The sequence below is a fragment of the Ursus maritimus genome, unplaced genomic scaffold (assembly GCF_017311325.1).
Source record: "Ursus maritimus isolate PB19 unplaced genomic scaffold, ASM1731132v1 scaffold_2, whole genome shotgun sequence".
NCBI classification, from domain to species: Eukaryota; Metazoa; Chordata; class Mammalia; order Carnivora; family Ursidae; genus Ursus; species Ursus maritimus.
The window spans coordinates 95,887,346-95,900,634 of record NW_024424452.1 but is presented as its reverse complement, the minus strand read 5'-3'; the positions used below and the strand labels follow the sequence as shown (position 1 = coordinate 95,900,634).

General features: G+C 52.8%; 1 protein-coding gene across 1 annotated transcript in view; it reads right to left on the bottom strand.

The window, feature by feature from the left end:
* Positions 1-13,289, bottom strand: part of PLXNA2 (plexin A2) — a 109,417-nt gene that overhangs the window by 71,220 nt on the left and 24,908 nt on the right. Inside the window, exon 2 of the mRNA XM_008701248.2 lies at positions 2,287-2,387. Coding sequence (XP_008699470.2) covers positions 2,287-2,387 — 101 coding nt within the window. The remainder of the gene's footprint in view (positions 1-2,286; positions 2,388-13,289) is intronic.

Sequence of the window (13,289 nt, the reverse complement as noted above, 5' to 3'; positions counted from 1 at the left end):
AATGAAGATGACTATCAATGTTACCATTCTACTCCAAAAAGATGTCAAACGCGGGACAGGTCTTAGCTGTGTGGGACAGCGTGCACTTATCTTGTGGCTGGACTAATGGCTCTTTGAAGGCAGGGACCATGTTTTATTCATTGAGATATCTACCTGTCACATGGTATATTTTAAATAAATATCTGCAGTGTGAAATAATGCCTGGAGACAGAGAGGCAGACCAGAAGGGGTAGCCAGGGCTGCCTCCATCAGAAAGCTGTGTGACCGTCTCTGCCAACAGCTTCATCTCCGCCCAGGGTGACAGGTGGGCATGGGGACACCGGCATGCAGGAACATCTGCTTGCCACCTAGGTCACATGGGAACACACTCTGGGGCCCATGCTCCTCCAGACCGAATAGCCCCCACCAACTACAAGATGCCACAATCCGGCAGTGATTCCCCCCCCCCCCCCGCCCCTCCCCTCTTCCTTTCCAGGCACATAATGGATCTAAATATGAATGCTGTCAAAGAAAAGAATTATTGAGGTTTAAGTGAATCCTTAAGATAGCTCTAAAGTGAGCTCTTGACTGGAGCCTTTATCTCATTGACTCACTGAAATGGCTCTTTTTTATCATACTATTTATGGCAACAGCCCTAACAGAGATAAATAGCCTTGGAGACAATAACAGACTTGCAAGAGCGAGGCATACAGAAGAGACAGGAAGGTTTCAAATCCCCCCGGACCCAGAGCCTCTTCAGCAATCTCCCTCTGGCCTCTGCCTCCATTACAGTCCAGCCTGTGGGCCTGGGAACTGGAAGTGAGCCCATCAGCTCCTTCCCGTTACCGACGCAGGCCATTGGTGGCAGGTGCGAGGGCATTGCAGGAGGGCTGGTGACCACAAGAAGGACCTAAGAGGAGAAAGCTCTGGGTAGAAATAGGAAAAAGATTGTTCCCAGGTGCTCTTGGCAGGCAGAGTGGCTGGCAGGAGAGGTGTGCCCCAGAGATGGGAAGGATTCTCTGCCACAGGGATGCCCATGGCACAAGGAGAGGGCAGGGAGCCTAGGACACGGAATGGGGACAGCCATCAGGGTCCCTGGAGGAAGAAATCCTCCTGATGAGAGATGCAGCTGGCTGGCTGATCAGCCTCACTGAGGGGAAACACAGTGGCAGCCACGTCTGCTGTTCCTGGGGCATCAGCATCTGTACCGCTTGCCTGACCTAAATGGCGACCCACTGCTTGGGTTCTGGCAAGAACACTTTCTGCAAAACTTCTTGAGGAGTGTCTCTTACCCTCAAACGCAAGCAGGGAACCCAGTGTTTGTAGGCTCAAATCCAGTCCGGATTTTGCATCTGCGAGTCGCCGGCATCCCTCCCTCCCTCCATCGCCCTTGCAACACCTGCTGCAGAGGCTGGAAGCCAAGAGCTATTGTGCAGGACCCTGAACTCTGGCCCTCCGCCTCCGCCTCCACCCCAAACCCAGCACATTTCATGGAGATGCTTTGCTGGCTGGCACGGAGCCACGGGGCTTCCAACTCCACTGGGGAAAAGAATTCCTAGCCAGCTCCTGCCTTTGGGGTTTTCACCCTCTTCTCTCCCTCTGGGGCCCTTAGAATTAGGAAGTTTAAGTGTGATTTTGCATTTCTATTGAGCTGGTATTCAAGGGCCAGGATGCATCTGAATAGGGGGGTGAGGCTAGTTAGAGTGAGAGGCAGACTTCTTGAAATCCTGAATTAATGAGACCAGAAGGGTCCTCCCAAAGGTTCAGAGTTCATATTAATTATTTTGATTTGTATAGCCTATTCTGCAAGTCCTTATTTCCAAAGCATTTATTATTTCATTTAATCCTCACGTTTACCTGCGAGGTAGGCATTATCCCAATTCAGCACTAGGCAAGTGGAGACCCAGAGCTGTCCGTGGACCCTCCAGGGTCACACAGCAGATCCCCCTGTCCCAGTGCACTGCCATCTGCATGCAGGCGGCAAGATGCACTGAGGAGGGTCTGGGGAAACCTAGAGAATTCTGTCGCTTCCCTGGTGAGTTCTTCTGGTACCACCACCCTTCCCAGCATTGACAAGGTGCAGACTTCGGAGCAGCCGGGAGGGCAGAATGAAAGGCAAGGGCAGGACACTGGGAAAGAAGGACCCCTGCCAGCCCGTGGCCTCTCTTCCTGCTCTCCAACCTGGATTAGAATTGCTGGAAATTCCTCTCGCCCTGGAAACCACTGTCACATCCTCATCAACAGTCCCAGGAAAGCACCTGGTCATCTGCATTCCAGGCCCTTTTTTGGGAACGATCCCCAACTCACATGTTGTGCAGGGCACACCAGCCACAGTGAGGGTCCCCCGAGCTCAGACATTCCCCACAGGTCGTATACTGCTCACAGGATTCCACGGGGACCCTGGTGATCTGGCAGAGAGATGAAAGAGAGCACAGTTAGATCCGGGAGTGATGACTGGCTGACGTGCGTTCAGACTTACCTACACCTACCCACAGTTGCACTGTCACTGCCCCTAAAGAGATGACCCTGGGCGGGGAATCAATGGCCCCTCTCATCTGTTTGCCTGATGCAAGGTGGGGGGGGGGGTACAGCTAAGGGGAATGTGTTTCTTGTGGGGGTGGGGGGCGGCCCAAGGCTGCTTCTTGCCTTCCTCAGGGGCAGAAGCAAATCTTCCTGTCTCTTTCTGCCCACCACTCAAGTCCTTTTGAGAGCTGGCCATGCTCGTGGTAAGTGCTGAAATGGTTAACTCTGTTGAAAGCCTACTGAGTGCCACCAACTTGTCTCCGAAGGGTTTTCAGCTGGGCTTGGGCTGAGACATCCTGCCCACACAGAAAACATTTAAAAAGGGAGAGAAGGAGAAACTTTTCCTATCAAATAATATTCATCGTATGGCACAGGCCCTTTACACCCACCAAACATACCACCTGGATCCAATTATCCCATTCTCTGATGTCTGCATTCAATTTTTCTAGTAAATCTTCCATCCTTTGAAAAGTCTGGCTAAATGGGGACATCCACAGAGATGAGCTGCCTGTCTGATTCTCTCTGGCTGGGGAAAGTGGGAATTTACAGATCAAGTCCCTGTCCCCCAGCCCAAGGGTGCAGCCCCAGCGTGGAACTCCTGCCAGTTGCCCTGTGGGGCCCTGTTTGGACCCGACACCACCACCCGCCCAGCACGGGTGACATTCAGGCCAGGTAAGGGGGTCAGAAGATTGAAGTCTCCCATTTGCGATGCTAGGTACTGCTGCTGGTTGGGGCACGACACTGCAAAACCATGTGCCGGGTGGGGGTGGGTTCTCCTTTGTCAGGGCAGAGAGGTCCCCCACCCACTGGGTGTGTGAACACAAGTGCAAACACACAGCCCAGGGTCCAGCCGAACGGCGCTCCGCCTCGGGCAGAGGGACAAAGGATCTGCCAGAGACACTTTCTCAGCATCCTCCTGAGAGGCTTGGGAGAAGTTTAACACGCTTATCTAGCAAATGTTTATCAGATGTCACTAGAGGGAGGCTCCCGTGCTATGTGAGAGGGAAATACCAGCCATCAGGACACAGATCCTGCCCCGCAGAGCTCGGAGTCTGGGGGGAGTCGGTAGCTGCAGAGCTGGAGCTCCTCAGACGGGACAGGCATGAACTTAGAGGAGGGGCGCCCAGGATGAGGCGTGGGGGGAAGTGGCCACTGGAGAGCGCGAGAGTTGGGGTAGTGTGGGTAGGAGTGGGCTGGTGCAGAGGTCTAGAAGGGCACCGCGCGCTGACCTATGATCACCAGAAAAGTCATCATGGACAAGGTCAGCAGAACTCAAGGGCGGAGCCTGGCCGGGGCGGGGAGAGATGTCAGAGCACATACTCCGGCGCGACGGTGAAAGGTCTCGCGCACCAGCTCCGGGAGGCTCCCTTTCCTTCTGGGTGCTCCTCATTCTTATGGCACCCTCACACCTAATATTCATATCCCAAGGCTTTCCATAAGTGGGCGGACAGGATCAGCTTTAAACAGTCCTAACCTCCTTTTAATAATAAAAACGTGAAATGCAGGAAGGATAATAGTAAAATCTTGCAATTCAGTTTAAGAAATTGGCACTGTGAGTGGAGGCCAGTCTGCAATAGACCTGAGGGTGTGAGTCGACTCCGTGCTCAGCTTGCCCTGACCAGGTGATAGAACAGTTCAAGGGGCTCATTTGCTCCTGGGCTGCATAAACGGACAGGGGGTCAGAGTGGAGAAGGGTCACCCCGCAGCGCGCAGTGCCCAGCTCAGGTCTCTGCTCCATGAACAGTGTCGTTCAACCAGAGGTTCTTCCCGCAAGAGTGGTCAGGACTCTCCCTCCCTCTCCCTCTGCCCCTTCCCCCGCTTGTCCTTGCTCTCTCTCTCTCTCTCAAATAAATAAATAAGTCTTTTAAATAAATAAATAAATAAATAAATAAATAAATAAATAAATAAATACCATCCAGCCATTGCTACCAGCCACCGGCATCATCACATTGCCTTAAGAAGCAACCCTTGACCCCTGACTCATGGCCCGTGATTCCTCCAGGGAGCACCTTTCTGAAAGCATGCCTCTCCTGAGCCTGGAACTCTCAGCCCTCCAGGACCTCTGTGACCCCACGGCCCTGGGGGGCTTCCACCAGCCCCCTCCAACCCACCCTCTGAGGCCTGAGCCCCACTGCAGCCCAGGGCCCAGCCTTCCTTTCTTGGGTTTCGGGCTCCGTGTGAGTGATGTCTGCATCTGGCTGGAAATTAAAACAACTGTCTGCATTGCATTCGGCCCGTCTGTCAAAACACAGCCCGGCTCTCAGCAGCTGGGAAAGGCGGCCCTGAATGGGAGCAGTGTCTCCGGCAACAAAGCCCACTTTCACGCCAAGTGCCACGGAGATAGTGAGAACCCTGTTCTTCTCCAAACATGAAACCAATAGCACAACTATTTTTCCTGTTTCCTGGGCCCTCCTGGTGGGAATTTCTTTTTTTTTTAATACACTGAGTTGAAGAGCAAAGTGAAACAGGAAACTTCTCGGGTGGGGGGTGGTTCTTAAACTTGAATGATTCTCTCCTCCAAGATCCACTAGCCAGGCACAAACTAGAAGCAAGAAATGTCACTGGGACTGGGAGGAGACCCTCCACGTCAGATGTTTCTGTGCGTTCTCTGTCTTTCCTATATTCATGTGTTTCTATAGTCATTCATCAACCCATATTCATTGATCACATCCTATATACAGAGAGGGGCCAGTGCTAGGCACTTCAGGGGCATAAAAGCAACTGCACATTAAAACCCAGCCATCAACTTCAAGTTCCAAACAGACCAGCAGTGAAAAAACAAGAGAGTGATGTGTGCTCTAAGGCACTGCAATAGAGCTGAGGGGATTCAGAGCAAAGAGAAAATACTTTTATGTCTGCTGTGTCCAACGCGATAGCCACTACATTATAAGCACCTGAAATGTGGCGGGTTCAAATTGAGATGCGCTCTAAGGACACAACACGCCCTGGATTTTGAAGATTCTGTATGGAAAAAAAGGTAACATATCACATTCATGCTTTTTTATTGACGCATGTTAAAAATGAAATTTTTCAGATACTGGGTTACATAAAATCCATTATTAATGTTACTTCATTCCTCTAACTTTTAAAAATCTAGCTGCTTTAGAAAAGTTAAAATTATACACGGAGCTTGCGTTTGTGGCTTGCGTTTTGTTTCTATGGGCCAGTGTGGCTCTAGATGGAAGTCCCAAGAAGGTCTTGTGAGAAACAAGGCGTGGGCCTAGGTCTCGAAGGGTGAATCGTATTGACACAGATCAGAGAGCTCCAGGTAGAAAGAACCACCATACAAATGGGAAAGCAGAGTTTCTTCAGCAAACCTGGCCTGAGAGCGAGGGAGCAGGGGGTACAAATCCGGAGAGGCAGGTTGGCCTTAAGCTGGGAAGGACAGGGAAGACCATGGGACTGGGGACGTATGAAGTGTCTGAGCTCTCCAGACTGCTACTGCTTGGCCAGAATGTCGTCCAGGAAGAGGGTGCCCAGGAGCTCTCAAGGAGCAATGGCTCTTGATGCACTATTGGCATGACCTGTGAGCTTAAGAGACGAGAAAACGCAGAGCTCTCTGCGTCAGAACTCTGGGGTGGGGACCGAACAATAGTTCTAACAAGCTCTTCAGCTGACTCTTACGACCTAACGATTGGGAACCACTGGGACAGATAACCTCACTCCTTGGAAGAGTCTTTTTAAATGTCAGGACCCCAGGCCAGGAAGAAATGGAATAAAACTTGGCTTTGGGGCAATGGAAGGAATGAGACTGATTTGGGGGAGGGGGAAAAGGGGGTATTCTGGACACTGCTTTGTGCCCAGGGAGAAGCTGTCCTGATAACTCTGAGTCTGTGGAGGCCCTAAAGGACCAACTTCGAGTCTCTGACATCTGGATGCTTCACCCTGCATCCCGGGTGACAGGCGGGCACGTGCTCTAGGACCTGGTGGGCCGGGGGATGGGAGTGGTCTCAGGAAGCTCAAGGAGGAGGGCGAGTTTCTCCTACAGAGCGCCCACTGAGTCAGGAGGCACTCTGTCAGGGCTGACTCAGACTTTAATGGGACACTCCGTGACGCTTTAATTAGTGTTTGTTTATTATGATTGCATTTTAATTACGCCTGAGGCTCCCCCACCCCCTTGGCTGAGTGCTGGGATGCAAGGGTAGCTAGGCTGGGAAATGAATGTAGCGATGAGAAGCCTCCAGTCGGAGGACGCCCTTCTCCTGACCCCCGGCCGCCTTCTCCCCAGGACCACGGAGCTGCCCTGGACAGACACCACCCTCACGCTCCGCATTCTTTTCTGCTTGATCTCAGGTCTTGTAATTATACCTCTAATGAATATAACTGTCCTATTAAGTCATTTACTTAAGAAATACTCTTAATTAAAGGTGACTCATACTGTGTTCTTGGCTCCTCTGGCCTTGGGGCCCTGCATCTCTAGTGCCTTCCTTGGCCTGATTCAGCAGGACTGGAGCTCTATGTGGGAAGGGATCCGTGGGGATGTGCAGAGTTTAGGGGGGTTCCCTCCACTCTCCCTCTTCTTAGCACAATGTGTAGTCCACAGGGTGTGAGGCCCTGCACGGCCAGGGACATGACATCAGATTATTATTGGCTATGGCGACAAGTCACTGAGGGAATGGCTGGAACCAGCCTTATTCCTCAAGATCTTGAAGAACGTGGCAGACCATTGGGGTTTGGACCACCCGGGGTGGGGCCGGGAAGGCCTCTGAGGCCCCGGACAGTGCGTAGCTCAGCAACAAACACATCGCCGCTCTCCAGAGTCGTCCAGTGGTAGGCAGGGGAGCCAGAGCCCTTTGCCAAGTCAGCCTGGCGATGGAGAACCGATGCCATGTTTCCACCACCCTGTGTGGACACCTGAAAGGAGCTACGTGGTTCTGAGAACCCAGACGGGTCTACTGGAGAAATAGCTGAGGTGAAGCAGCCCAGCACATCGGATTCTGACAATGGACTGGGCCTGGTTCCCCGCAGTTCTTAAACATTTGCTGAGCATTGCTGTTGTGTGACACTCTCTGTTGGGCACTGCGGCTATATTCCCCGCCTTCCTGGAGTTCTTGGTTTGTTTGAGGACAAAACCAAGGAAACGGATAATCTCAACACAATGGGATAGATGTCACAATAGAGGTAGAATCAAGAGACAGTCATGGCTCAAAGGACACGGAGCAGAGGCTCGCCTTGGGGGGCAAGGCGCTCAGGGTTCACAAGGCCCTGCAGGATTCCTCTGCCGTCGTGCAAGAGAGACACAGAGAACAGGAAGAAATCAGGGGAAGCTATTCTCCCTTCAGAATGAGCATTTAATCCCCTGCTTCCCTGGAATCTGCGCCCCCTGCCAGATGGCACACCTGTCCCCACACGTGTCCCTGGCCTCCTGACACAAGGGAAGAAACAGAGGCCTTCTCAGTGGCTAGGAGCCAGGTGGCGGGGGTGGGAGGTGGCACACACAGCCTGGCTGGGGCAGGCAGTTGGTCTGATCCAAGCTCCTGGTCCCCAGGGCCTGGGGCAAAGCACACAGCAGCTGAAGCCCAACTGTCTCCCCGAGCCCTGCTCCTTTCCCTCGTACCTTCTGTAGGTGGTCCCACCAGCTGGCCCTCTCTCCCCTTCCAGTTCGGAAGGTCTCAGACCCACTTTCTCTTTTTTCCCCAATTCAAGCCTGTTTTCCAGCCAAGTGCGATGCTCTTGCTTCACCCACGCGGAGGGCAGACGGAAGAGAGCCACGCCGGGCCTGGCACGTGGACTACCATCCGTGGCACTGGATCCCAGCACCAGGGGAGGGTTTGAGCTTTTCCGAGCGCTTTCACACACTTTATCCTTTGATCTGCACAACTCCCCAGGGAGGGACACAGGGCTGCCATTGTTAGGTATTGTGATTTCCACTTGATCCACTAGGAAAGAGAGGCCCCCGAAGGGCTGGCTTCACCCGGCTCCGTCTCGTAGTGAGGGGCAAAGTGGCTCCTCCGTGGCCCACGTTGGTGACATACTGGAAGGGAGCTTCCTGAGGATGAGGAGGGACAGGAGGTTCAGGGGACAGCTTCAGTAGACAAGGTTTGAGGCCGGAGGGAACCTGAGGGCAGGTAAGCCTTTTGCTTCTCTGTTCCCACAGTTCTGCGTAGCTTGCTGTCACCCAGTAGTCGTTCATGGGGGAATGGACGGGTGGGGGGAGTCTCTCTTCGCAGGCTTTCCCCAAACCCCATCAGCCCTGTGGCAACAAGGTGCAGTCAGCCTCGAGAGCCCTGAGTGCTTGGGGCTCTGTCCTTCCCTTCATACCCGATGGGGCCAAGGTTCAGTCCTCACTGGAAGAGGGACACGGGCAGCTGTTCGGAGAGGTCTAGCCCAGTGCTCAGCCCAAGCCACAGTGGACCCCCCAGGGACCGGACAGGCTCACCAGCTCCTGCCATGCGTCGTATTCTATCGCCTACGGTTCAGCAAGTTTCCATGGGAAAAGACAGCTTCTCCTCCTGTCCTTTCAGGCAAAGAGCTAATTGTCTACTGGGCGCTGAAGCCGCGTCTTCACCGAAACCCCCCTGCTGGGAGTGGGTGGGGGCAGAGGTATGGGGCAGCCATGAGAGGCCCTCCTTGGATCTGCTCCCCAGGGATGGGGGCGGGGGAGGCGGTAGGGCCCGAGGTCTCCGGCGGATGGCTGGCAGGCTCCTGGCTGGCCCCACCCGGCTCTGAGCCGGGCAGTTGGCTGAGCTTGCGGAACAGCACGAGGCAGCAGGAATAATAATAATGACAGCTTTCATTTATCCAGCGCTTGCTGCATGCCAGGCACGTGGTGTATGTTATCTCATTTAATCCTGTGCCATCTTCGCAGGCAAGGTATTCTTAGGCTCACTTTACTTACTAGAAAACAGTCTCAAGTGGACTAACCTGCCCAAGGTCACATGCCTTGCACGTGGCAGGCGCAGGCCTGGAGTCCAGGTTTGTCTGGCTCCTGGGCTGAAGGTGTGGAGGCGGAGACAGGCCGCCCTGAACACAGAAGGACCCCTACTCTGAGGCTGCCCTGAGGGCTGGCTGCCGGGGCCGTCTTTCTTCTAGAAATAGGTGCCAGCCGCAGTGCCCGGCCATGCTCTTGGACACCGCAATCACAGACTCTGGATGGTTGGAGTTAAGATTTTCCGACTTTCAGATCGCGTGAAAGTGATATGCAAGCAGCAGAAACCGTATTTTGAATTCTGAATTTGGATCCTTTCCCAGGCTAGCAGTCCGCGGTACGACGCTCTCAGCTGCTGGGCGGTGGTGGCGGTGAGCACAGCGCCCAGTCAGCCACGTGATCCCAGCGGTAAACAAGCCACATACTTAGCACCATTCTGTGCCCTACAACCATGCTGTTTTCACTTTCAGTACCGTATTCAATCCGCGACACGAGATAGGTACTACTTTATTATCCAATAGGCTTTGTGCTAGAGGATTCTGCCCAAATGGAGGCTGGCGTGAGTGTTTTGAGCACGTTTAAGGTAGGCTAGGCTCAGCTCTGATGTTCGGCAGGCTAGGTGTATCAGGTGCATTCCAGCTGACGATGGGTTGATGGGGAACGTCACCCCATCCTAAGTGCAGGAAGATCTGTACAATCACCCGTCTGACCGCTGCATGCCTCTTAGCCCATGTTACTCTCCTGTTTGCTCGCAATGATTCAGACGGTGAAGCCTGAGCTTGACGCAACAGAAGGGGTGATGTCAGAGTGCCGAGATGGGGAGAGGCTGGTGAAGGTGGAAGAGCGCCTGCTAGGCTCTTTTTCAAGCTGGCCAGGACCCAGAACAATAACGAGAGAGGCTCTGAGCAGGTTGCACGTTTCCATCCCGAGCCTCCCAGGAATGTCCCGGAGCGCTCAGCACAGAGGTGGAAGGCACTTTCTGTCCTGGTCTCACCACGGGTTAGCTGTGTGGCTTAGGGCAACCCGGTTTGCCTCCAGTTTCTTACCTTTCTCAGGGACACAACAGGACGAGCACATAGGGGAGCAGAGCACCTCTGAGCACCTCTGAGCTCACAGTTTCAGCTTCGGTCCTTCCTGCGGATCAAGCTTCCGGTAATGAACGTGAAGAACTCACTATGGTTTGTTCCTAGTTTTAGATCCAGGTCTTCAAAACTCAAGAGCCATGTGTGAGACCTCCTTAAATCCTCACAAAGTAAACACCAGCCCAGCCTCCTGCCTGTCCTCGGAGCTGTGAAAAGTCACATGATCAATGTCATTTAGAAAAAGGAGGCACCGACCCCCAGAAAACCAGCGGGAGGTACTAGAGTCTATGATTGCAATGAGAGCAACCCGCAACCTTCCGACCAGAAGCTGACCCTGGGGCTGGCTCCTAAGAACTCCTGACTATCTGGGGACCTCAGGGCGGAGTGGAGTTCAAAGAGAAAATCTATTTTTAATGACTTGGGGGAGAAGAGTGGAGTGGCTGAGTAATTCGGAGTAATTAAAGCTATCTATCACTCAGAGAGTGGAATCCAAAGTTGGTTGAACTTTTCAATGACAGTTTTTCCCTCCTCATTCATAAAACCCAGCAGACGGTTACGCAGGAGTCAAAGGGGAGAGGGCAGTGGGAAAAGAACAGAAATCTGACCGGTGAAATTTGTTCTTTTGAACTAGAGCAATGGCCTCTCCTGGACCCCCCTTTTTTTTTTCAGCGAGAGACCATATTTTGTACTGAAGGGTGGACACTGAAGGGGACAGCTGATAAGCTGTATGACATTAAGTTGTCAGCTCTCCCTACCTCAGTTTTCTTCTCTGTAAAATGGTGACAATAATGATGTCAACTTCACAAGGTTGTCTGGGGGCTTCACTGACACTCACACACCAAGAGCCATGCACACAGTTGGTGCTCAATAGTGGTAGTTATTACCATGCTCAGTCTTTATCCGCAGACCCCACTGAAGGTGGCAGTGTTTGCACAGGAAAGCTGCAAAGGGCCCTCACCCAGGCTCTGCACTCCTGTGCTGAGTGACCTTGAGCAAGCCACCTAGCCTCTCTGGGCTGAGATTGCCGATCCGTCATATGGGGAGAATTACATCTGCCCTTTGCATGCAGAGCAGTACAGCCACTCCAAGTCTTGTCCTCAGTGATGACATAATCCCTCCCTGAGGCCGAGGTGCACTAAAACTCAAGATCCTCTGCGGAAAAAAGTCAAATCAAGCTTCATCTCCTAAGGCTTCAGGTAAAACTTGGGCAAAGGAAAAGCACAAAGAGGGCGGGAAACCGAATGGGCAAAGTAGATATTCCAAACACCATAACATAGTTTCTTAAACTGGAGTTCTGGGCCAGAAATGCAAGGGAGGTAGAAGTAGGGCCCTTTCTAGTTTTGTTTTTTGGAAGGATCTATAAAGAAGTAGAGGTGCGGATACTATGTTGTCTCCATGACAACTGTGGGTTTATTCAGTTAGGGAAAGCAGGTGGGATAGGAAAGCGGGCATGAGAAATGGGGCCTAAGAAATAACAAAAACAGATCTCCCACCCGGGATTCAGATGCCTAGGATCAGCCAGGTACCACAAAGTTCTCTGTAGGGTCAACATCAACTCATCTACCCCAGGAGGGGAGAAGTGATGAGGGCAGGGGGATGGAGTGACATGGCCGGGATGACTCTTCACCCACCCATTCCCTGTGTATTCATTCCACACTTCTACTTATTCAGGGGTTCCACTGGGGCCCCTGGATGCCCAGGGCCTGAGTATAACCTTACCACGTGGAGACTGATTCCATCTAAGAGCTGGGGCTCTGCCTTATAGGGCCTGGTTTCTGGGCTCCATCCGCTCAACTTCTGCTCCCCCTGCTTTTCAGTTACCAGCGGAGCAAGATGAGAGGGTGCGGAGCACCAGTTAATCCCAAATTCTCTTTGAAGCGTCTATGGTGCATAAGCTTGGGAAGTGAGCTTTGCAGAGGGAATCATCAGGGCCCAGGAGAGGCTGGTCAGGATCTGGAGTAAGAACACCTTTGCTGCTGTCTGGGTAGAAGGTGTGGACTACGCTTAGTGTGGTTTGGGATGAGGACTCAGGGAATCCTTCTATGAGAGGGAAAGTGGGGCTGTTAGGACATCCCTGCTCCTGATGGGGACCGTAAAAATAAGGTCCTTTGGGCAGAGGCCCTGGCATTGCCTCCCAACCAAGCTCTAGTTTCTGTGTCCTGGTGCCCAATGTCCTTCTGGCTCTGATGTGAGCGCTCATGGTTACTGACATAAGCTTGTAGGTTCTCAGGGGCGCCTTGTGTACTAATTTCCCACTCTTGATATCTTCCCTCGTATCTGCTCCTGGGCTTATGAAGGGACGCCATGTTGAAGTTCCCAGGTCACGCTGACATAAGGAGAGCAACCCTACTGAGGAGTATAAGATTTGGCCAAGCCCAGCCGCACAAGCCCTTCTTCAGGCCTCCCTAATCAACAGCTACACACATAAGAAAGGTCCAAGCCAGCTTCGCGCCATCCACAGGCACTGGTCTGAGATGGGCCCCCACCTCTCCACCCTCGGTGTTGTACGCATCTGAGCAGACAAGAAGCCATCGCAGCCTCATGTTGTGAAACAGAATTTGGGTTTCCGGTGGACCTCACGGACGGCCTCTTCTCAGCCATCTCTCAATTTCTCTCTCTAACCGTCTGAGACTTGGCCATCTTGTCTTCCCTGACACATGAGATCTGAAAATATTCTCTCTGATTTTTCGTCCTATGCCAAGTGTCTGGCTCCCTCGGGTAGGACAGAGCAGTTTCTTGTCACTCACAGCTTTCTAGGACAAGTGAGTAGGTGAGTGGATGAGCGTGTGTGTGTGTGTGTGTGTGGAGAGAGGGAGACAGAGACGGAGAGACAGAGA